The sequence below is a fragment of the Centroberyx gerrardi genome, chromosome 22, assembly GCF_048128805.1.
Source record: "Centroberyx gerrardi isolate f3 chromosome 22, fCenGer3.hap1.cur.20231027, whole genome shotgun sequence".
NCBI classification, from domain to species: domain Eukaryota; kingdom Metazoa; phylum Chordata; class Actinopteri; order Beryciformes; family Berycidae; genus Centroberyx; species Centroberyx gerrardi.
The window spans coordinates 8,297,153-8,320,304 of record NC_136018.1 but is presented as its reverse complement, the minus strand read 5'-3'; the positions used below and the strand labels follow the sequence as shown (position 1 = coordinate 8,320,304).

Genomic DNA, 23,152 nt, shown 5'->3' with positions numbered 1-23,152 from the left:
TTGTTATTAAAGTGTCATCAAACAATGCACATTTACTGATTGGACTGTTTATTAATAAGAACACAGTAAACACGAATTATATATACACAAGGTAACTTTCCAAAATGACTTCATGTAGTTTCATGTCGATCAAAATTATGAAACGCTATAAAAATTACCTTCAATAAGTCATGTTTTGAGTGCTCCAACACAGCCAAACAAACAGTGCAGATCAAACAGATAATCTTGTATTTATAAAACTGCACTGTTTTTGCAAACAGTTATATCTGAAACATACTTTGTGCATGTTACACTTAAATGTAATCACATCAATCTACATATACTTTAAGCAGCAGCAAAGGCATTGAAGATTGAAAAATACGCAAATCACTACGCAAATACTAGGAAAATACCACAAATACAAGTTTTCAGATGTGTGTTCTCTTCACACAAAGTATATCGCTTTCATAGAAAGAATGCATTAAATGTTACCAACAATTTACCGTGAAAAGAAAAAAAGCAAGACGAGGCAAAACAGATCAACATGTAGTTCTCAAAATGGCCGACCCAAACGTCTAGCAAAGTCTAGCAAACACATCAGCAAAGGTTAGCTTCCAAAATCATTTGCCAGAAAAGTATCAATTGTACTTAAATTTACTGTAACTAACTCATATCACTAAATCTTGATTTTGGAAAAGTACTTTGTGTGTATGCTTATTTGTGAATAGCAGCATTATCTACAGTTCAGAAAGTGCTTTCTTTAGTTTGGGATTTCAAATTGTAGTCATGCTATTATTTCCAATAAGCCAGTTTATATCATTTCACTCTACTGTACATGTTACACAATGTATTGCACATTACTTCATCTTAGACTAATAGTGCAAAATCCTTAAGCTTTGAAGCAAAGATTCAAGATTTCCATACATTACATAAGGCCATACATTAAATAAGGCCTTAAAGAGAAGACTACATAGCTGCTCCAAATACTAGCTTGTATGTTTTGAAGGTCTTCTTTCAGTCATGGACATCACCCTAGTATGGTATATGTTTTATAGATAGCTTCGTGGTCTCGGCAAACAAAGGGCACTAAGTCAGTATTTTTGTTTCATCCCAAAACGGGGCCAGGCTTATGTACAACTGATGCAACTCCACTGCCTAAACAAGTGCTTAAATAATTCATTTTCAAAAGCTCGCTAACAAAGATTGTGCAAAGTATAAGGAACAACAGGTATATGTCACGCATCCTACTTTCATACACCAAAACTTAGAGATATGCTCTGAGACAAAGAGCATTCTAATACACCGCTCTCCAGTGTAGCTCTAGCACCAAGGATGCTCTCCAAGTGCATGATGGGCATTAACTCTGAATGAGACGTATTGTGTGTTTGCACTAAATGGTCCCAGAAAGTTTATCCCAAGCTAGGGTGACATCTTGATTCTCTCCCTCAGAGAAAAGTGGAATATGACAATATCCCAGACACTTTCACTATGATGGAATGTACGTCTAAAACGATAATATCCAACTTTTCTTATGGCCTATAAAACTGACATTGAGAAAAACACCATCAGTTTAAGCCAGTGCACACAGTCATCATAGAATAACACTCAGCTTGTTCTGCAAAAAGCTATTGCTCCAGATTAAGTTGATTTCAAGTGCTGAACTGAAAACTTACATTGTAGATCATACTACAAGTAAGAAGCTAGCAACAGAACTAGCTTCAGTACCATACATTACACCTGATAATACCACAGGTTTGGACTAGTTAGCTTGAATCAGAGCAGCTCCTCAAGACAGACCTCAGCGATTGGCTGTCTCCAGAAACAGAAAGAGCTGAATTCTGGGAAACTGAAGGTGGCACTGTGTTCCTTACTCCGTAAAGGAAAAACGTGCTCCACTAGCTCACTCAGCCGGCTGTACCTGCGAAGAGAAGAAACAGACGATGGAAATGAAAAAAAACCCTTTTGTCTGAGATAGACATCTGACAGACAAAAACAATGACTCCTCAGATTGTTCAACACTTACGATGTCTTATTGCCTTTGGCTTGCTCGAGGATGAGCTCTCCTTTGGGGTTCACTGTGAATATCCGGCACACAGGCACACCCACTTGCTTGTAGGCAAACACATCCTTAGATACAAGAAGAAAGGCAAAAAGGATCATTTCCAGAGCAATAACATCCAACTGAACATAAGCTCACATCTCTGCGGTCGATGAATCGCAGATGCTAGGCCTAGGTTTTTCATAAAAATTGGGAATATTCAGTTTCCACAGTGATAATACCACTGAACTGATAGACTATGGTGATAAAGCAAAATAAGACACAAAAAGAAGAGAAAACGTGTAAGTGAGCTAAAAAGCCCAAGGAGCTTATTAAAAAAACATCTCAACTTAAAAGAAACAAAACAAACAAACAAGCCAAAATGTGCCACTTACACTCTCTCTGTTGCCAAAGGCTGCGTAGAAAGGATGAGTGTTCGGGTGGAACAGGTTCCTGATGTCTGTGAGGCATTCGATCTTGAACTTCTCAGGCTTTTTCTCTATGACCTCCCTGACAGAGTTGAAAAGGAAGGATTACAGGCTTAACCTCTGACCTTATGCTGGCTCTGCAGTTTCCTTCTTGGAATGAGCTTAATTATCCAAGACGTCAAGACTGGCCTGTGACCATTTTTAAAGATGCAACAAGTAAGATCTTTTACTGTCCCATGGCGCAAAATGACCATAATATATCTGTGGAGGTTTGATGAGGTTGTTGATCAATACCAATGACTCAACGATTACTTCATCATGTGCTGTAATTTTTGGCTTTCAAAACTCCCTTTCAGGCCATCTCACATTTTCAAATGTCCAACAATGGAGGACGGTGCTACAAGCGTCACATTTTGTTCTCAACCCAAGAAAGCAAATGAAAAAGCTGTGATATATTACCTCGTCACTAGCTGTTTCTGTTGAATCTCTGCTGTAATTAGCTAGCTAACTTGTCTCTGTTGCAAAAATGTGACTGTTATTGTTTCAATTACAGGCCACTGTAACAGAGATCTGTCGATGATGTTGCAATTCTAGAATTGCAACATCGACAGATCTCTGGTTTTGATCTTAGTATTGCTGACCAAGGATCCTTGGTCAGCAATAGGTTGATAAAAGTCCTAGATTACCAAATGCCTGTAATGTATTTTCCCCATAAGTCCCCCGATGCTCTAAAATGACTCAGAGCCTCAAACAGCAAATGCTTTGGTAATATGAGTTCTTACCTATGGAAGGCAGAGAAGAGGCTGCTGGGGGACAGCATGAGGGGTCCTTGGGGCAGGATGGTTCCCCGGTCGTTCACCCAGTGCAGATAGCCTCTGGTCATGTCAGCCATGCCGATCGCTCGGGCCGAACAGTACAGGAATTTGTAACCATTCCTGTAGCAGTCAGACATTCAATTAATGGGAGTCACTTCATTTTCTCTGGTTCTGGCATTGGCTGTTTGTCATTTAGCAGTCATTTAGTTTGTCATCTTGTATGCTAACAGTATCGTGAAAACCAGAATGTCATCTGTATTGAGGCTTACTCATGTACTGAGTGGTAAAGCTTAGCAATTCCTCGGTGAGTCCAGTCTTTCCCAAGCTGAGGTAGAATCTGACCAAACACATCTGACCTGTTGAAAAAAAAAAGTAATGAGAGAGCTTAATTTCCAAGTTTGCTACACCATCTATAATGATTTCATTACCTAATGAAAATGATCAGGGTAGTAAATGACTTGAAAGCCATGTCCAACATGATTCATTATGAGGGATAGCTTTGATAATATGCTTAGGCAGAATGAAATTGACTGTCAGACCTCCCATTTCAAATAGTGACAATGGGATTAAAAGATTATTAAGTGTAATTCTCTCAGCAGCTGAGCGTCCTGAGAAGTGGGCAGTGGAGTAACTGCTTGAGACCAAACACACATTTGAAAAGGTGGAAGCATTTAGACTCTCCCGTACTTGGTGATGGTGCCATCGATGTCGGAGATGATAACCTTGTCGTCCCAGTTCCACAGGTAGATAGTGCCCACGCAGCGGCACGTCCCCTGGTACTGCGTGGTAATGCTGAAGGTGACATCATTAGGCCCCTCCCTCAGCTTTAGGCTGGCCTAAGAGGGAGAGAGGAGAGACCAAGGGATAAGAGACAGATAACAGCAGATTGGGGTGTTCAGTTACACAACATGTCTTGGAGGCAGAGCTGCTCTGGAGACAGATATAATCTCATTGGTCCAGTTGTGTTCAGTTACCCAAGTGGGCGGAGCCAAAGAACCACTGTTTTTTGAAGCGCAAGTTAGCTAACTGGCAAACTTGAATGGCAAAGAAGGAACTCTGGTCACTTGGAACACTCTGGAACTCTGGAACACTTGGAATGTTAGCTTCGGTCTAACGCAACTCTTTGGCTCCGCCCACTGAGGTTTAACTCAACCAATAAGACTATTTCTGCCTCCAGAGCAGTTCTACCTGTGAGAAATGTTTGTATACCTAAACTCCAATCTGCCAGATAACAATCTCCGTCACATTATCAGGTACAACATCAGTGATCAGTGCTTACTATCTGGTCAGATGAGAGGCGGAGGGACTTCTTGTAGGAGGGACCAGGAGCCGGTGCCGGTCCTTCTGTCTGCACACGCTCAGTAAGCGCCAGACTAGGAGCCACAGAATTCAGTTCTTTAGAGTCATCATCGCTGGAGGATTCTCCTGCCTTTTGCCTGCAGGAGAGCATACAACTTTACAACTAAATGAGCAGGGCTGTAGACAAGACCACCTTAGTCAAGTCAAGTCAATTACAAGACCAGGTGCAGTAGAGTTGGAGTCAAGACCAGGTCCAAAGCAGGTTGACACCTATTCAAGACCAACACCAAAATAGGCAATAAACTGAGTACATTTAGATCTAGCTGCAAAGCTGCGACTCTGTACTAACTAATCAATGTATGGTAATTGACAAATCAATGAAGAGGATCATTACATACATGGGTTGACATTTTTTTTTTTGGGGTAGGCAAGAAACATAGTGGCTGAGACCACGACAAGCCTGAGTCAAAATAGGCACTAGACCAAAACAAGACATGGACAAAAAGTTGTCTTTTACAAAAGATGAGAGGGTATTGTGAAAACATGCATGCTATATTTCTATATATATAGAATAATGGTTTAAGACTAGTGCTTCATAGTCAACCACAGCAACAAAAAACAACTTGCAGAATCATTTACAGTCACAAGAGGGCAGTAGACCGTTACATCTGCTTGTAACTCTGCTTTGTCTGCAGTGAAGATAAAATATGTTTGTTATTGGCTTCTGCTTTTAGATAGAAACTGACTCCATCGTAAATAATCACAGACACTGAGTTTAAACTAGAATTTTCCAAGCTGGGAAAAACAGATTCTCAGTGTCTGGGATTATTAATGACGAGGTCATGAGGCGGGATGACACCACGACTCGCTGACTAACATACTAATCCAGCCATGTGGGCCATGTTTAACCAACAGTGGCCGTGTTGCTGTGAGTGCGTAGTGTTGTCAGCTAGACAGGGCTTTGTTGCTGACTCACTGTGTTTGTGGGGCCTGGTGGAGGGCAGGACTCTCTCTGCTCAGCGACTCCTGGCTCTCCAACTTGGCCTCTGATAACTGAAGAGAGGAAGAACCATCGTTATCATCTCTTGTCAAGTATTAAAAATCAATGTACAGTAAAAGGTGTAATGAAAATCTCCTCCCATAGCTAAAGAAAACATTTAATGATAATGCAGAACAGGCACATAATGGTTACTCAAGCATTTGAGCAACCTGTTCCTTATTTGCCTAGACTCATTTACAATGCAAACCCACACAAACAGTATGGGATTCCCATGGACCAATCATATACAGTAAACAAAGGAACTATAATATAAATACAGACATGCAAAAGAGGTCAATGAGGCTATGTAAAGACTAAATAAAAAGACATAACCCAGACAGTACAGCACCTGCTTCACACTGCTCTTTCTCCAGAACCACCAGCGCCCAGACTTCTTTGGCATTTTCTCCTTCACCCAGGCTTCCTCTGTGGCCTGACACACAGATGAATGATTGATAAATGATGACGTGTGAGTGAACTGAATGTGTAGATGTAAATGCATTAAACAGTACATTGCAAACATTGTAAAAAGTTAGTCCAGAGGATACCTTTGGCAAGTTCTTCTGAAAAGCCTGCATACAAAGGATCAATGGCGCTGCCAATGTCCAGTTGTAATATCTGTAAAATGAAGTTTTATTGGTATAACGTGTTATCTTGAAATAGTTATGGCATATCAATGAATCATCTGTAAACTGGTGTGATGTTGGAGTGCATCGGTTTTAGTGAATGTGCATTAATGAGTGTGATGACTCACCTGTTTGCAATTCTAACCACCAAGTTGGGATTGTCGATAATTGCTGGATTCTCAGCAAATTCGTGATATGTGATGATGTGCTCCATGAATTTTTCTGCAATAAATGGCAAACAAAAGGCTGATTATGAAGCCAACCTTCTGTACCCATTTTTAGATAAATAACATCAATAATACTATTCTGCAGGGGATAATTTAACTGCATGTGAAGGGGGATGACAAACTTAAAATATGGAACCCATTTAAAAGGGCAATAAGTACGATTTTTACAGCCCCCTGGCACAAAATGACCATAATATCTGCAAGGTGTTGATTAATACCAATGACTCAGCAATTACTTCGCCAGGTGCTGAGTTTTCTGGCTTTCCAACTCACTTTCTATCCCGTACTTTGTTTTGTAAAAAAAAACTCATACTGGGATTTCAAGAAGCACATGTACGAGGAAATAACTTATATCAATGTTGTCGCGATTCTAGTAGTCATCAAGAGAGGCTGATAAAGCTCATAGATTACTTAATGCCCCTTTAACTAAGGTTTTTTAGGGAAAGTTCAAGGATTGCTGCATTGTGATTCATTTGAGCTTTTTGGAACCTTAGTATTCAATAAGGTAGACCGTGGGACTGTGGATGTGTTCATAAATTTAAAATACTTGTGCTAGTATGAAGGAAATCAACTTGAGGAAAAAAAAAGGAAAAAATTTATACCACACAGGATATAATGCAACAATCCAATGTTTCATTAATTGGGATGGGAGCTGCATTATATCGTGTGCGGTATACATTTTTCCCTTTTTCTCCTCACTGTGGATGTGTTACCTTTGGAAATCTCCGAGTTCTCTCCGACGCCCCCGCAGAGTGACAGGGTGACATCGGGCAGGTCGCCAGCAGAGTCTGACAGACACTCGGTGCCGCTGTCTGCTGCTGCGCTCCCCACAGACTGAGGCGACTGGGAACCAGAGTGCCTCCCCACCTCCACCCAGTGCTTGGGAACCTGCTCTGACTCACTGAAACGCAGACCGACAGACAGTCCCGCATTTCACACATCAAAAGAGCTGACCCCTTCCAAATCACTGATGTACATAAATAGATGCAGCCTGTTCTGTTCGCTCCTGAAGCGCAGTCTGACGCCAATTTTTTGTCTCTACTTCTGTGCTTTTGCTTACAGCCATTCTGCTGCGGCCTGTTCCTGCCACACTGCTCCACCAAACAGAAATACTGTAACATTAGCCTCAGTCTCCTAGTCAGTTCTGCCTAACAGAAGTAATGTGAATGTTTGATTTTCATTAGATTATTTAAAGTAATAATCTGTGACATTTTCATCATTCATGCTACAGTTTCTGTTTTAAACACCTGATAGTGGGTGGCTCTTTCCAGGGAAGTGATGCATTTTAAGTGGTTTGTTTGGAATAAATACAAGAAAGGTGATTAACCTATTATACAGTATATTGCACTATTATCGGTAATAGATTTGCATTAGTGTCTAATGCGTCTGGCCACTACTGCAACACAGGGTGCTTCATCAAAATTTGGGTTCAAAGACACACTCCTGACTGTAAACTGTAAAGCTATTGCTGAAATAAGGGAGTTTTGAGAGGTAATAGTATAATAATATGACTTAATTGTGTGTGTTTGTACCTTTTAGGAAAGTACCGAGCAACGACATCAGGTTCAAGTGCATTCAGATCATCCAGGTAAATATCCTCAGGTCCCTGATGTTGGCTCCTCTTCCTCACGCCTTAGTGAAAGCAAGAGAAAAGATTTCTATTGACAAACAGCTGATGTGAACTTTACACTTCCTTTTCCTTTAGCTTCTGCGTGTTAAGTGAGCAGCCCCAGACTGAGAACATGAACTCTGGCCCAAATGGCAAGCCACATCCTTCCTGTTAACATTCACTTACACATGTACGCTACGTGTAGATCATCATCACACTATCTACTGTAGGGCTTTACTCAAAACTTTCCCACGTTCCTTTAACATGAAGACAAAGAGATCCTTTATTCTATTAGGTCATGTGGCCAAAATACATTGGGCACAGTTTTTAAACTTTTCATTATGAATAGCCAAATAGAATAAAGACTTTTTAACCTATTTTGAAGACCGTTGGATCTCTTTTGTTTCAAGACCCTTTTTCCATAGAGCACCCACCCCTACTATCTTTAACATCAGAAGCTAAGAAGATCTGCATCCTCCTATCTGTTTTTCAAAGACATTTTTAAGATATTTATTGTACTGAAAAGGACAGATATTTTCCTAAAACAAATTTGGTATTCATTCTACAGAATTGAACCATACTGCAAGTCCTTCAAGTAATGTACATGACATAATATCAAACACCTTCATACTAAAACAATAAAACACATTTTGTGAGTATGAAGGAAGGGGTACCTCTCCTCTTTGAGGGGGAGTCGGTGGCTTTGGAGCAGGGTGGCGTGTCGGGACACGCCGCCGCCGCTGCGTCTCCAGGCATGTAATCGACCCCACAGGCAGGAGAGCCGCTCTCCCTGCGACTTGGTGGTGAGGACGTCCACTTGGTCTTACGCACAGGTTTGGTGCCGAGGTCAGATTTACTGGGACAGGGCTCACATATAAAGCTACTGGACTCTAGTTCTGAAGGGCTTGGCTCACGCTGAGCAATGCTTGTACTGTACATGGAACAGCTGGGTTCTGATATGGCACTAGGGGGCTGGGGTTTGGAGGAGCATGGATCAGGTTTGGGGGTCCGAGGCTGTGGCTTGACAATGGTGCAGATAGAGTCCATGGATCTCTCCTTTTCCCTCGACTCTGCCTCCATGGCCTCTGAGCTGAAGATGACCCGGAAATGTGTGCTCTCCGAGGGAGTGATGGTCAGCTTCTTTGGTTCTGATCTGTCCCTCTTGCTGACCTGGATAAAAGAAGATAAGCATGAGACATAGCATAAAGATTCATGCCTTTGCAAAAATTCCTTGTAAGTCTTCTAAGTTTTTATTCATGTTTAAGTGAAGATATGAGTCCATACCCTGGTGGATTCTGGAAACTCTCCCCAGCTCCACTGCATGTGGGAGTCGGCCCTGAGCATGCTCTCTGTCGGCTTCACCATCAGCTCGGAGTCACTCTTGGGCGACATGGGCTGCAACAGGTCCCTGCTGTAAGCAAACACCACATCTCCTCTCAGTCAGCTTTCACCACTTAGCGGCAGTGCGTTGTTTTTTACGACACCCTGCACTGTTTGTTTTACTAAAGCAGAGGGAAATAAAATCTTATTGCTTGCATGAGCTATGTAAATATTTGAATGGACAGAATAAGTGGGCCATACGCAGTGGAGGGGGACCAGTCTCCGTCAGAGAAAGGGTAGCTGTCCCATTCCAGGGCGGTGAGGGGGGAATGCTGCTTGTGCTCCATACTGTCCTTCGTTGTGGAGAGTGAGGATGCTCTGAGGATGGGAAAGGCATAAAATAAACAAGGTTACAGCAACAGACGTAACAACCACTATCAAAATTCAGCTCTCAAACTGAGCCGGTCCATTTACCTTCCATTGTGTGCGTTGTGCTCCTCGTCTGAACTGAGCTCACACACCTCCAGCTCAGGACCTACAGGTGTGGCCTGCTCCTCCTTGCGGGGGTCGGCCTTGTGCTTCCTCCTGCGCCTCTTCTTCTTCTTGCCGGCTGTGTTGGAGCTGGACTGGTGGCTGCCTGAGGCCGGGTCCTCCGAACCCTGAGGCTGACCGCTCTCCACCGCTGATCCCGCACACCTGGACTCCCTGCTCCTGAACAGAGTCTCTTCTGTAGGGATGGGTGACGTCACGAGGTGGGCTGGGACGATCTCCTGTGATGGGGTAAAAAAAACACAAACAGAAAGGATCGTCAAGGAAGAGCTTTAAGTTGATTTAAGTCATTATCGCAATGGATGAATCTGTACTGGAAGACATGTTTTACTGAAATTCAACATTAAACTCTGCTTTCATCACAGTTCAATACTCACGTTGTGCTGCTCTGTCTCCTGGACAAAGAAGGCCTCTCCGTTGTCTCCGAGCTTCATGTGTAGATCTACAGGTTCCCCATTGATCTCAATGTCAATCTGCAGAGTCAAACAACATGTTTTCATTCACAATGGTGCTGTCTACCAGATCACCTAAGTTGACCTTTTAACAGGTTTTCAATGGGGTTTGTTTACAGAGGAGAACACCATACGCATGTCTCCACACCATGGTTCATGGATGAAAACTGGGCCACAGATTTACCTGGCAGCATTAGAGTTAAGACATAAAGTAAACAGCGCACAGCTTGTACGGAGCGCTGCTGTTTTGCTTACTCACATAAGCCACCACTTCAATCCCTGAAGTAAACAAACAGGCTTCAACTCAGCACTGGGGTAACTGGGTTGAATTAGTTTGTAAAAAAAAAAAAACACCACCAAAAATACAGACATGAGCTGTGTGCACACAAACAATTTCCTGCCATCTTTACATTATCAAAAGGTTAAGAAATGAAACTAAAACAAAAACCACAGGATTCATATGAGATGAAGATAAGGTTTCAATCTTTGTTTTCAACTTTGTTTTTTCCTGCTTGGTTCCTCAACAATGAAAAAGATCCTTTTACCCACATTATTTAAAAAGTCACTTAAATCCTCTTGTCTCACAACCAGACTCTACTTCTGGCACTGTCCGGCTATCCTGTAAGCTCAAGAAAGATAAGGTTCTTATTTAAGACCCTTTGTTGAAAGGGATAAATCTTTCTTTTCAAGTCAGAAAGGTCAGGCTAAATTGAGCTTCTGAGTGTGCATCCCACCTTCGTCCTCAGCTACCAACTATACAGAATCTATAAATAGAGAGAAAGGACAATCCGTTCTTGTGAGAAGCGGAGAGTGGAGAGTGGATGATAATGTTTGGAGTGCTTCAGAGGGAAGGAGTTGAGGAGAGGGCAGTTAGAGAGAAGAGATAAAGAAGAGACAACATTTATTGTCTGGCTCCATCATAACCTTTTGAAGTAGTTGGTTCAGTTTCCCCACTTAGTTATCCCACATTTTACTGAGTATGAAGACCAGAATCCTGCTTGTACAGTGCCATTGCACAGTGCAATAAAGTGAACCACTTTCCCTTGGATTTTGAGGTGGGCATTCATTAGGGCTGCACAATTAAATCATATATAATTGTATATCACAATTTTAGTTTCCACAATCCATAAAATCACAATATCACAGAATATTAGAATATTGTCAAAATGCTGAAACATTTCACTCAGAACACCCACTGTAGTTAAAATATTGATTTAAGACTCAAAAAATGCAGTCAAAAAATCATAATGATTAATAATTCACAACATATCTGTCAAATAATTCAGATTATTATTTCAGACAACCATGCAGGCACGTGCACGTCTCTAACTTTCCCTCTGAGTTATGTGTGCACTCACCACTTTCTCCCTGGAGCGCAGCACCCCCAGTTTCCCGAAGCGTACGTGGAAAGGGGAGCACTGGAACGTCCCGTCGGGCTGCCGGACCACGACCACATCGATGCAGCCGGACAGAGTGGCCTGGTTGATGCCCTTATACAGTTCCTTCACCGTTACCAGCACCTGGCCCGCCAGCTGCCCCACGTAGTTCATCGTGTCCACCTGTCGACACAAAAAATAACCATCATTAAGTGATATAACAACAATATTCCACTAAGTAATCCACTCTCGAAGCCTGTGTTTATCAGGTTCACACTGCGATTCCCTTCCAAAGCAAACACTTTCTTTGTCCTTCAGACAAAGAAAGTTTAACACAGTGGTTCTTCACTTGAATGAACTGCAGTATAAAACGATGCTGTTCTTTTTCGTTTGTTACTAGGCCACTGTCCCTATAGTAAGCGCTCCTGTTGTTCAGAATAGTCTACAACAGAAAAGCAAGCTGGTCCCTAAACACAGTGGCTCTGTCCCATTTTCCTGAAAAGAGTCCTGGGCCGATCAAGGCTTAAATCAGGCCCTCCACTGCAGCAGTAGTGTTCCTGCAGACCAGACCACAGCAGACAGTGTGGGTAAGAGTCTGTCTCTGTGTCTGTCTCTGCCCCCGTTAGTCACCGTCTCCTACCGGGCTAACTCTCTGTCTGTGCATGTCGTGCTGATGATCTCTCATCTTTAATTCAGATGACGGTGCATGATATCATCAAGGCAGGTGGTGAAAAGATGACACTTAACTCCAAATTAAAAGGAGCTGTTGTTTCAGGAGGGTTTTCATCTTCTTGGCTCTTAATTCTTCCCTGACAAGGAGTCCACAATATATCAAACAGTACACTAATGACCCACCAACAATGAACCCAAATAAAGATGCTGTAAAAGCTAAAGTTTAGCTCCATGGAGAATATGTTGTCCTGACCTAGTACCAGAGCACAGAAATATCTAAATCCTTTCCTAACCACAAAAAGGGCTTTGAATGCAAGCATTAGCCCGTATTATGAACCACACTTCTACAGTATTACAGCTTCTCAAAGTTTATTAGAACTCTGTAAATACACGCTGTAAACAGCTTTCACTCACTGCAGCTGATTTTGATTTGGGTCACACAAAGAAAGTAGATCGAGAATGAGTGTCCACCAAAGCAACAGCCATATCCCTAGATCTAAGGAGGACAAACTACAAATCAGTTGACAGCCATTCATTGTTAAATCAGCAAATCAGCATTAATCCATCACACTAGAGTGGTTTATCTATCCTTGCACAGGGTTATAGTACAGTACTACAGGTGCTCTAGAGTATCCAGTCACAGCTATCAGGTCAACATATGGAGAGTCAGAGGCTAAAACAAGAAATGATAGATAACATGTTCAGGAAAGTCTAGACGAGGTAGAGAGATAGAGCTCATATTGACTGCAATACTGACTCAAAAACACGAAGCTGTGATTTGTTTGCTACCTTGTCGATTGTTGTTTAGAATCAGGATAGCCACTGTTTTTAGGAAATCATTTCCGGGTTATTACTGATTAATTTATGCAAGATAAATTCCAACTCAAAAGCCTATCATCTTTGCAATTTGATTGCAGTGGCACCAGTTCAGAAAAAAAACAAAAACGTAATAGATAAGGTGGTGTGATGGCACATAATACAATTATGCTGCTCAAGATACTGAAAAGTATTTTATGGCTGCAGATTAAATTAGGGAGGTTAACAACACTAAGGGGAAGGAGAAGAGTCAAGTACCTTTTAAAAGTTAATTTTCAAAAAGGGAGCCTGTAAACTTCTGATTTTCCAGGATGCAGAGTTTTTTCATCTTCAAATTTTCAGGTTTTCTTAAACGATGAGGCTCTTAGCATTTAACGTCATGTTTATGTATGTTAGCAGTGTACCAGTGAAGCACATAAAAATTTGGATTTGCCTAATACAGAGACTACAGAGACTAATACAGACCTACAGAGACTTGCTACCAGTCTGACTACAGTGATCCAATGCCAGTAACATTCACCCAGTTCAGTAGGAAGAAACGTGGGGCTAGTGCAAAGCTATAATTTACTGTTTAAATTAAAGTCATTTAACTTTTGCTCGGCTGATGCTTCAGACAACATAAAACATGTTTCACAGTCTAAGAAAGAAGAATCAAAGAGATTTTTTTCTCATTTTGCACCATGAAGACGGAGCCAGGAAAATGATATAATGTTCCACGCAGAGAAATGAAAAGATAAAGAGAGAAAGACCTCATTCTGTCATGAAGATGAGCTGAAATATTTCCCTCATTATCACAGTCCGCTCTCTAGAAAAGTCAGCTACCCTTTCTTGTGAACAAGAAAAAAAATCACCATGTCTTTTGTTCCCCAGGAGCTTCCAATGCAATAGTGAGCCTAAAATGCACTTTCCCGTTTTAACAGTCATTTTAATAACCTGACAGCACTACCGATGTTAGCCACAGCCTCAGCGGATATTTACATTTATCTGCTGTCCTACACAGTTTGGAGACAAATAAGGGCTTAGTCGTGCCCTCGTGTCAGCCAGTCACACATACACTACTGTATAGCATGTGTATAAGAGCTGGGCTAGTTACACAGTATACAGAGGCACAATACTATACATTCCACTGATAAAAACAGCCAATAGTCACTGCATATTTAGACGAGTTTGGTTGAACTCGATACTTTTCAGGCCAGTCAGAATAATTTGCTGTAACAGATGTCTGTGATGTACAGGGTGCGATCACATCGGTGTAAAGACTTCCATTTTACATTTTTGGATTTAGTTGATGCTCTTATCCAAAGAACCTGACAATGAGAAGGCAGTTAGGTGTTTAATGTCTTTCTCAAGGACCTACTCTTCAACTGGGACAGAAGGCACACAGCTAGTGATGGACACACTGGCCGTTTTCTGATATCAAACCTGTGATTCCACTTATGGGACTCTCTCTCTCTAAACACTAGGCCACTATGCCACCCGATCTTCACTCAGTCATTAATGCGTCTGGTTCTTTTAATGGATTGGTGTTATTTAGTTCATTCATCCCTTACAGGACAAGCTCACTGCTAATCATCACTATGAGCATCCAGATTTTGAGTGATAGCTTTGGCCGGGCATCTCATCTGTAATTATTGTCAAACACTGTTTCAGTGAAATATCAAACAATGGGATGATATCTGAGGAGAGAGAGAGAGAGAGAGAGAGAGAGAGAGAGAGAGAGAGAGAGAGAGACAGAGAGAGAGGTAAATGCTAAGTGGGGTAGAAAGTGAGAGGAAGGAACTGGGAAAAATAAGCAGAGCACTGGGCAGAGAAAGAAAGAGGAACATGGAGCACAAATGGCAGGCTTGCAGCTTAGCCCCCTCCGTCTGCTTCTCTCAAACTCCACACCTCCCCCCAGCCAGTGAGATGCTCATATAAACACAGACTGACAAACACACATTTCCTCCCATAGATCAAGGCCTACAACACAGCACTGCCAAGACTGAGAAATGAAAGTAAAACAGAATATTTCCTCAAGTACAGCAACTCAACAATAAGATCGGATAAGCACCTTACAATGGATAGAACAATGGTTTACAATGGCTGAATCTGAGCTGCATACCAGCTGGTTGGACTTTGAAACCAATCAGTCTCCAAGAGCGGCCTATTGCACCAGCTAAACTCTTATGAACTGGATTTTAAAGGATAGTAGAGGAAAAAAATATTCTGCAAAATACCAATCACTAGCCCAGGTATAGACAGAACATACCAAGAACACAGTACAACAAACGGAGCACATTATATCTAAAGTTTCCAAGTCATAGAAGTTTTCATTCTAATAGAGCCACACTGCACAGAACAAACCCAACATAACTTACTCTGGATATTCAAATGGAAGTCTATCCTGAATCCTAACTCACCAGAGTCCAGGAGGACTTCAGGTGCAGCTGCTGGTCCTCCTGCTCTGCAGCCGCTCTGGCTACAGGAAACCTCCCTGCCAGTTCCATGTCAACTCAGGTCGGATCCAACAGGAGGACTGGGGTCTAGGTCTCGGGCTGCCAGGCTGAGGCGGCGACCCTCTCTCCCCAACCCTCTCCTCCTTGGCCACCCTCCTAGTCTGTGCCATGCACCACGACTCCTGCGGCCTTTGTAACCCCTTCCAGCTGAGCACAAACACTATGAGGGAAAATTACCCCCTGGCCTAAGCCATAAAACGCTTACATAACCCCCTCTGAGCGACTGCTGGCCCCCCGTCACCTCCATCCTCTGTCCTGGAAACTTCTCCATGGAGAACTCAATACAGCTGCAGGTAGGGCTGGGCGATAATTCAATATTATCGTTTATCGTCTTTCAGTGGAATTATATCGTCATGATATGGTGATTTTAGGATATTGTGACACACAGTTCTGTTGTTTAAATTGATAACAAGCAAATACATTTTTTTTAATAGGATGAACATTAATTTGATTATTTAACATGTAGTTTTGCATACGTGAGCCATGATATATATCGATATTGAAAAAATCCTTATGATTATCGTGATATTGATTTCAACCATATCGTCCAGCCCCAGCTACAGGTGAACACAATGTGATAGAGGAGCATGAAACTTCTGCTGTAACCTGTAATTGCTTTACAAAATTATATGACAAAAATAGATGTGTTTTGTGACGATGGAACCACAACTAACTGTAACCGAATGATAACTGACACGACACGACTCCAAATTAAAGCTGCTGCAATAACTCTATAACTGTAATACTAGTGTAATAATGTCTAATGTCTAATGTCTAATACTGTGTAATACTGTGTTCCTGCATGTTTTGGGTTTTTCCCCATTGTACCACAGTACAGTACAGAGTCAAAGTGCAGTGTCACGCTCATTTTATGGACAAAGCAGAAGTTTCTAGTCAGATGACTGGCATCAGCCGTGATAGCCGCCCAGTACAACAGATCTCTCTGGTGAGAGACGTTTAAGCTGACTACACACTGTCTGGATGAACTACACACCACACCAAATTTAGTAAAAAGCCCTGAGTACCACAGCACTTCATACAGAGGGCCTCTGGATCTGTTCCTGCACAGGACCTTCAGGAGATTTTCCTACACCTGCAGTGCTGCAAATGAAGTCTGGATAACGTCAGAGTATGATGATGTGATTATATGGTTTTATATTGGTCCCTGGTAAACAATATTGTTGACATATAAGGACCAATATAAAATCATCTAATCGCTATGGTTATATAATCAACCCTTTTTGATGCATATATGTAGAGGAATATATTGAATATAGAAGAATATAACATATTTATGTGTTTTCTCTGCAATAGAGCCAATTGCTGCAGCTCAAAGTTACACTTACACCAATTAAAACAAAGAAAGAGTAAAGGGCAATAGAGCATGAGCGTGACCTTTCGAATTGATTCACTAAAGGAAGACGTACTTTCATTTTCATTTCTGAACAAGCATCTGCTTTGTTGGTAAGGTGATATAATTTTATAATCACTATCCGTCCACCTTTTCCTCGGTCACCAGCATCAGAGTGAGGTGAGCTGATTGCTTAGGGTCTACAGCTTCATGTTGAGACAATAACCACTAGCTGTCTCCTAGAACAGCGGTTCCCAACGCGGGGTCCAGGGGACCACCAGGGGTCCTTGAGGGGGTTGCAGGGGGTCCCCAGCAAATTGATGAATTGTTAAACTTCACCATTATTTCATTTACAAGTTAGTACAATTAGAGAATGTAGAAGAATGATTATTTTGATCATAGTTTCACTGTTATCTGTCTACCTACAATACAGGTAGTCATGGAATTCTGAACAAAATCATATCTAACAATAAAAATACTATCAGATTTGGGTCCGAGAGACAAAATCTCATCTGTGGCCCTAATGTATACTAAATTTGAGGTCCTTGATATGAAAAAGGTTGAGAATCACTGTCCTAGAATACAGTATGGTGATGCCAAAAAATAATGCTGAGTCAAAACCTATAGCGTAGTCTTCTTGTGTTTTAGGGCTGTCAATACTGATCAATCAATCAACATTGGTGCATCAGAAAATGTTAGCTTGCATGATGCAAACACAGCACAACCAGTTAGCCCCCATGACTCTCTCTCTTTCTCTCTCTCTCTTTCTCTGGGATGAGAGGACCTTGAGAAGCGTTAATCCTGTTTACAAGATTAGGACAAATCTGGCTTTCCCTCTCAGCACGTTTCCCCTGGCCAGCAGGTCCAAGTGTCCAACTTGCTTCTCTGTTTAGACCGGTGGTTCTCAACTGTGTAGCCCTAAACCTGAGGCCCAAGAGTCTGAAGGTGTTCATTTAAACCAATCACGACACCAGCTGATTCCACTGATCAGTTCCTCCACTCTGATTGGAGGTGTGCTAATTAATCAAATTAGCTGCTGTAGTGTTTGGCTGGATGTAAACCTGCAGACTCTTGGGCCTCTAGGCCACATGGTTGAGAATGACAAGATCTGAACCAGCTACCCCATACTGCAAAAAGGACACTTCACATATACTGTACAGTAGGCTTGTTCAACATATACAAAAAATGTAGTTGTTGCACCTGTAGATGACAGGTATGGTGGACACTGGACAAAACATGCAGTTGCACATGTACACCTGTAGATGACTTTCATTCGAAATATAATTTAGAAACTGGAAATACATTTTCTCTATAACATATCTGCAAGTATAGGCTATCCAAAATATATTCTGGCTACTCAAAATGTAGTATACTCAATATCTACATGTACAAATACATTTTTGTCTGTTTCAAATCATTCTTCTAAACATATACTCAAGTAGGCTATATGTAAAATGTATTTTTTTCATGGGACGTTTGGGGACACCGTACAGGAGTCCCACAGGGCTTTCCACCACAGCTGCCGGCGGGAGGGTTTCATTTGACCAAAGGCAATAGATATGAGATTGACTACAAATTGATAAGCAGCAAATGTCATAAATAGTAGTAAATGACCGATTTACCCTTGTGATATGGCACATTCTTGTCTACTGATCCATACTATCGCTACCATCCGCTATTATCACCACACTTCAAGAACAAATAGGACTGACAGCGTTAGTTGCAGCAGCTATGTAACGCTGACATAACTAACATAGCTGCTATGACTCTTCAAAAAGGTTTCAAGGACTGCACTACCGGCATTTTTCAGCAGTGAACACCGCACCTGATAAATAATACCACACATTCTGCCCCTTCATTTACGAGACCTGTGGATAGGCTTCGCTGAATACCATAAATCTATCGTCTTACCGTTTGGAGTAGAGACTCATCCGCAGGCTGTCACACCTCGGTCCTCTATTCTCTCTCTCTTCTCTCTCTTCTCTCTCTCTGTCGGCGGTAGTGAGTTGGGTCGCTGTTTAGCTGACTGCACCACGTGACCCTGCAGCGCTCTGAGGCTGCACGTGATTACAATGTATTAGGAGAAGCTCGAGGTTAATTATTAGGAATTTATGAGGAATCTCAGGATTTCCCGCTCTATCAAAACTATGATATACTAAACATAACCGCTAATGCTAAGGAGTGCATTAATTAAGCAAATTAATGCATTTATTCACAAATATTTCTGTCAACATAGACTACTTCACAAGAAATATGGGCGATGTTAAAATGACCTATGAACTATGTTAAAACATAGTTTAAAGAAAATCAGTTTTTCCTCATCAATATGCAAATTTATGCAGCAAGGTGCTCCAAAATCTATAAATCTATCTACTCTGTAAGGGGAACCTGTGGTGCAAGTATAACGTTTCTATCATGTATTGTTCTTGAGTTATTAACTTAAATTGTATTAAACAACCAGTTATGCTAACAATTAAGATGATTAATGCATTAATTAGCAAATAGTTATATGTCAACATACTTGGCTTCACATTCTATTCTCAGAATTCTGAGAAGAAAGTAAAAATTCTGAGAATAGTCAGAATTCTGAGATCAATCTCAGAACTCAAATATATTTTTCACTCTAATCCCCTTCCACACACGAGTATGTTGCTGATTTTGACTTTGAAATGTTATTTTGTCCTCAGACAGTTAAGTGATATACACAAATCCACAGCTCCTTGTCAAATGAATTGGAAGAGAGAAAGGGGCGACTTTGAGAGATCAGAGAACATTTCTTATATTGGAACTGATCACACAACAATAATGTGATGCTGAAGTTTCTATACAAATTCAGACAAACATTGCATGAACCTAATAGCAATTCTAAATTGAGCAGCTTCAGGCAGACCATCTAGCTTTACGGTAGGATTGTCAGTGTTCTGCTCAAGGACACTTCAGCAGGGCAGATACTTGCTGACTCAGCGGCTTGAATCTGGGTGTCAAGGCCAGTCTCCCTAATCAGTATGCCACCCCACTGTCCTAAAAATGACTGTAGCTCCGGAGTGGAAGAAGAAATAGTCACTGCCCCATGAAACATCAGCTGAGTCAGACAACCCCACCACTGGCTTTATTGCATAAGGATTTATTGGACAGAAGACAGTTTTTCACACTGAAGTTTGCTTTATGAGTTTTTGACTGAAAGTAAATTGAAAAATATATTGTTATTGCAAAATATATTGCAAATATTGTTGTTGTAGCCTATTTCCTCTTTCCCAGTGTTACTTGTTCATTCCAAGTTGTGCCAAAATACCATTTCAACTATCTATAACTCAAACTCTTCATCATATTCACAACATTTGAAAATGCCCAAAAGCGAAATAGCCAAATAAAGTCAATACTGTGTGTTTAAGGAGTCATGGTCAGTTCTCCTAGCTGCACTGTGCTCTTTTCTAGACCTCCACAACTTTTTTCACTTGTTGATGTGAATTAATTCTGCCCTGTTTCACCTCAAGAATTTCTCATGTTTCCCCTGCCACCAACCAGCAAGTGCCTTTCCTCTTAAAGCCTGTGTGTCTGTCATTCTGTATATTGCTGAATCTTTCATCGCTGCATTCTAATGTGTATTATAATTCAACACAAAAAATATGTCAACAGCCCGTTTATTCAAGCAAATATGATAGAATAGATACACACAGTAAGCAAAATACACAAATCTAATAAAGGCAAACAGTAGAAATTGTCTAGGCTTTGTGGTGTTATTAGTAGACTATGATATAAAACAAAATGTAATCTCCTTTAAAGATTGTTATTCCATTATTTGTTCCATTAGTGTGATCATAAATATTTGACAAGAGCAAATGCAATGTCTAAGTGATGTTAATTGAAAACACATCTATTATGTTAGATACAAAAGCCCACATCAAACTTATCAGAGCCTTTTCTCTCTCTATACTAGCCCAGGTTTAGTCTATATCCTCTGTCTGTGTCTCAGGTGACGACTCAACATCTGGTGTGAGCTGCTCCTCTGCGTCTGCAGGCTGCTCAGGAGTCTCCTGTTCGTCAGCAGCACTGTCATCCTCTTCCTCTTTATTTTCTGAAGCTTCGGGCGTAGCTGCAGCATCGACTTTTATCTCCTCCTCTTCCTTCTTCTCCTCTGTCTCCTTACTCTTGCTCTCCTCATTGTCCTCCACCTTTTCCATGGGAGGAATCTTCAGAATTACCGAGTCTACAATGGGAAAAAACAAGATAAGAGATTTAGAACTATTCCTGGTGAATGTAAGACTTTTTCATGGGAAGGCATGGGAGGGATACACATGCCAAATGTTGATTTGACTTCAGTCTTCTCACCCTTTCGCTTCTGCATTTTCTTTCCGGTGATTGTGGTTTTCATCTTTTCCTGTGGGGTGTTTGGGCCATAGACGACGTTTCCATCTGCATCAGTCCAATACGAAGTCACTCCCAAGTCAACTGTGCCCTCTGTGACCTCCAGCTGAGAAGAGACGATTTCAAGTCACACATGATAATGTAATGCCTCGCTCTGAATTCAACCATCACACCACCAGTGGAAGAATATTGTCAGCTACTTACCCAGGGAGTTCAGTGGTGTCAGCCCTACTGTACCATTGACTGCCAATGCAATCCAGATACACTTGACTATGAACAATGAAAACTTTCATAATGTAATTTATCGGTTCAAATCACTACATTTGTAACCCACCTAATATATAGTATATAAGTGACCTCCTATCATAATAAGCTAACTTTCTAATAAAGTCAATACAGATCCTATACAATAGACTCTAAAGGACTATTGCAAATGTTCTGAGCAATGGGAACTTTTGTAATGTGTTCCAGAAATTCAAATCATTAATTTTGTACCTATACCTAATTTTTAAAGTGTCCCTAAATACAATAATATCTGATTTTGTTGATCTGTTTCAAAATATACTGTTGAATTGTGCCTCCCATTCCCTATTGCAATCATATGGAGAGATGCCATATATATAGTTACAGTGCATACTGACTCTGGCTGTGAGATTATACAAGACCTGTCAGACATCCTCTCGCTCTGTAAAAGCCACATCCTGGTCTCCATGCTATGTGATGAGGTGATGCTGTTATACTCTACTCATTTAACTGTTTGTTTGCATAAATGCCATTTGACCACATTCTTGCTCTACACCATATTCTTCAGTCAGTGAACCTCAGTAGAGACCTAGTTCCTAGACCTTGTTCACGAACATAACCACTGCCTGCAGGAGTAAGTTTGACCTTAAAAAGCACAAATAAGCAGTTTTCAATTCCTCACCAAGATGTTTTTGTGTATATAAACTGGTAATCAAGTATAATCAAGTACTTTATAGGTTCCTTAATAATAATAATAATCTATTTATATAGCCCTTTCTCATGACTCAAAGCACTTTACAGCTTAAAAACAAAACAGCATTAAAACACCATTTAAAAAGATGTTTTAACCATGTGAACGCAATAATATCCCATCACACACAATGGTACTCCTCTTTCAGATAATGCTGTAGTGCTCATGTAGTATTGTTGATGAGGGAAACCTGCCTATGATGTCTGACTGAATACTTTTCAAACACTGACATGAGTGTGACGGGTGGGTAAAGCTTATAGATATCAATCAATCTAGGTGTAAGTGTATGATAGTATCCGTTGGATGCTGGTGACCACACAAGGGGAAACAGCATTAGTTTTTCTCAATTACATTCAGGTGAGCTAGATTTTGTTTGCTCTGTTATTCGATTGTGATAAGAAGAAAGAGTGTTCATCTTGTGGTAAATGTCACCGTTCTTTCGATTTGTTTTTGTTTTTTTCCAGAGCAACATCATAAATCAAGCACACCTTACGTAATTGTAATCAAACAAATATTTGGATCGGGGTCGGATTACAGTAGAGGGGACGTCTCCATGCTGACGGTTGGTCTTCGGCAGTCCAGTCTACAGAAATCGAACACGTGACTGGGAGTGAAAAAGGGAAGAGACAACTGAAACGAGAGTGAATAGTAAAAAGGAGTGAAGGGTAGAGGGTTCAAAACAAAGTGAAACAACTCAAGAGG

At 41.1% G+C, this 23,152-nt stretch overlaps 2 protein-coding genes across 3 annotated transcripts; both read right to left on the bottom strand.

Annotated features, from left to right (window-relative positions):
• Nucleotides 1–52: 52 nt before the first annotated feature.
• LOC139928804 (phosphatidate phosphatase LPIN2-like) lies at nucleotides 53–19,085 on the bottom strand. 2 transcript variants are annotated; one of them, XM_071921460.2, is made up of 21 exons: nucleotides 19,003–19,085; nucleotides 12,844–12,939; nucleotides 11,740–11,940; nucleotides 10,307–10,402; nucleotides 9,855–10,150; nucleotides 9,642–9,758; nucleotides 9,345–9,471; nucleotides 8,735–9,230; nucleotides 7,984–8,083; nucleotides 7,165–7,352; nucleotides 6,353–6,446; nucleotides 6,147–6,216; nucleotides 5,948–6,031; nucleotides 5,536–5,612; nucleotides 4,540–4,696; nucleotides 3,948–4,096; nucleotides 3,530–3,616; nucleotides 3,228–3,380; nucleotides 2,413–2,527; nucleotides 2,003–2,106; nucleotides 53–1,897 (listed from the first exon to the last, which is right to left on the bottom strand). In XM_071921460.2, the coding sequence occupies exons 3-21, from the start codon at nucleotides 11,929–11,931 to the stop codon at nucleotides 1,753–1,755; spliced, it is 2,847 nt and encodes a 948-aa protein (XP_071777561.2). In that variant the 5' UTR covers nucleotides 11,932–11,940; nucleotides 12,844–12,939; nucleotides 19,003–19,085; the 3' UTR covers nucleotides 53–1,752. The 2 variants fall into 2 exon arrangements, with proteins under 2 accessions (XP_071777561.2, XP_071777560.2); XM_071921459.2 differs by lacking the exon at nucleotides 12,844–12,939 and having other exon boundaries at nucleotides 19,003–19,071.
• A 1,715-nt stretch (nucleotides 19,086–20,800) lies between these two features.
• LOC144543482 (uncharacterized) lies at nucleotides 20,801–21,747 on the bottom strand. The gene is made up of 3 exons (XM_078291289.1): nucleotides 21,661–21,747; nucleotides 21,421–21,562; nucleotides 20,801–21,298 (listed from the first exon to the last, which is right to left on the bottom strand). Exons 2-3 carry the CDS (start codon nucleotides 21,461–21,463, stop codon nucleotides 21,036–21,038), a joined length of 306 nt encoding a protein of 101 aa, XP_078147415.1. The 5' UTR covers nucleotides 21,464–21,562; nucleotides 21,661–21,747; the 3' UTR covers nucleotides 20,801–21,035.
• Nucleotides 21,748–23,152: the final 1,405 nt, after the last annotated feature.

Coding starts and splice junctions, on each gene's coding strand:
- LOC139928804 (XM_071921460.2), bottom strand. CDS start 11,931: ATGAACTACGTGGGGCAGCTGGCGGGCCAGGTGCTGGTAACGGTGAAG. Junction 10,403..11,739: donor TGCGCTCCAGGGAGAAAGTG/GTGAGTGCACAC, acceptor TTGACTCTGCAG/ATTGACATTGAGATCAATGG. Junction 10,151..10,306: donor AGGAGACAGAGCAGCACAAC/GTGAGTATTGAA, acceptor ACCCCATCACAG/GAGATCGTCCCAGCCCACCT.
- LOC144543482 (XM_078291289.1), bottom strand. CDS start 21,463: ATGAAAACCACAATCACCGGAAAGAAAATGCAGAAGCGAAAGG. Junction 21,299..21,420: donor GAAAATGCAGAAGCGAAAGG/GTGAGAAGACTG, acceptor TTCCCATTGTAG/ACTCGGTAATTCTGAAGATT.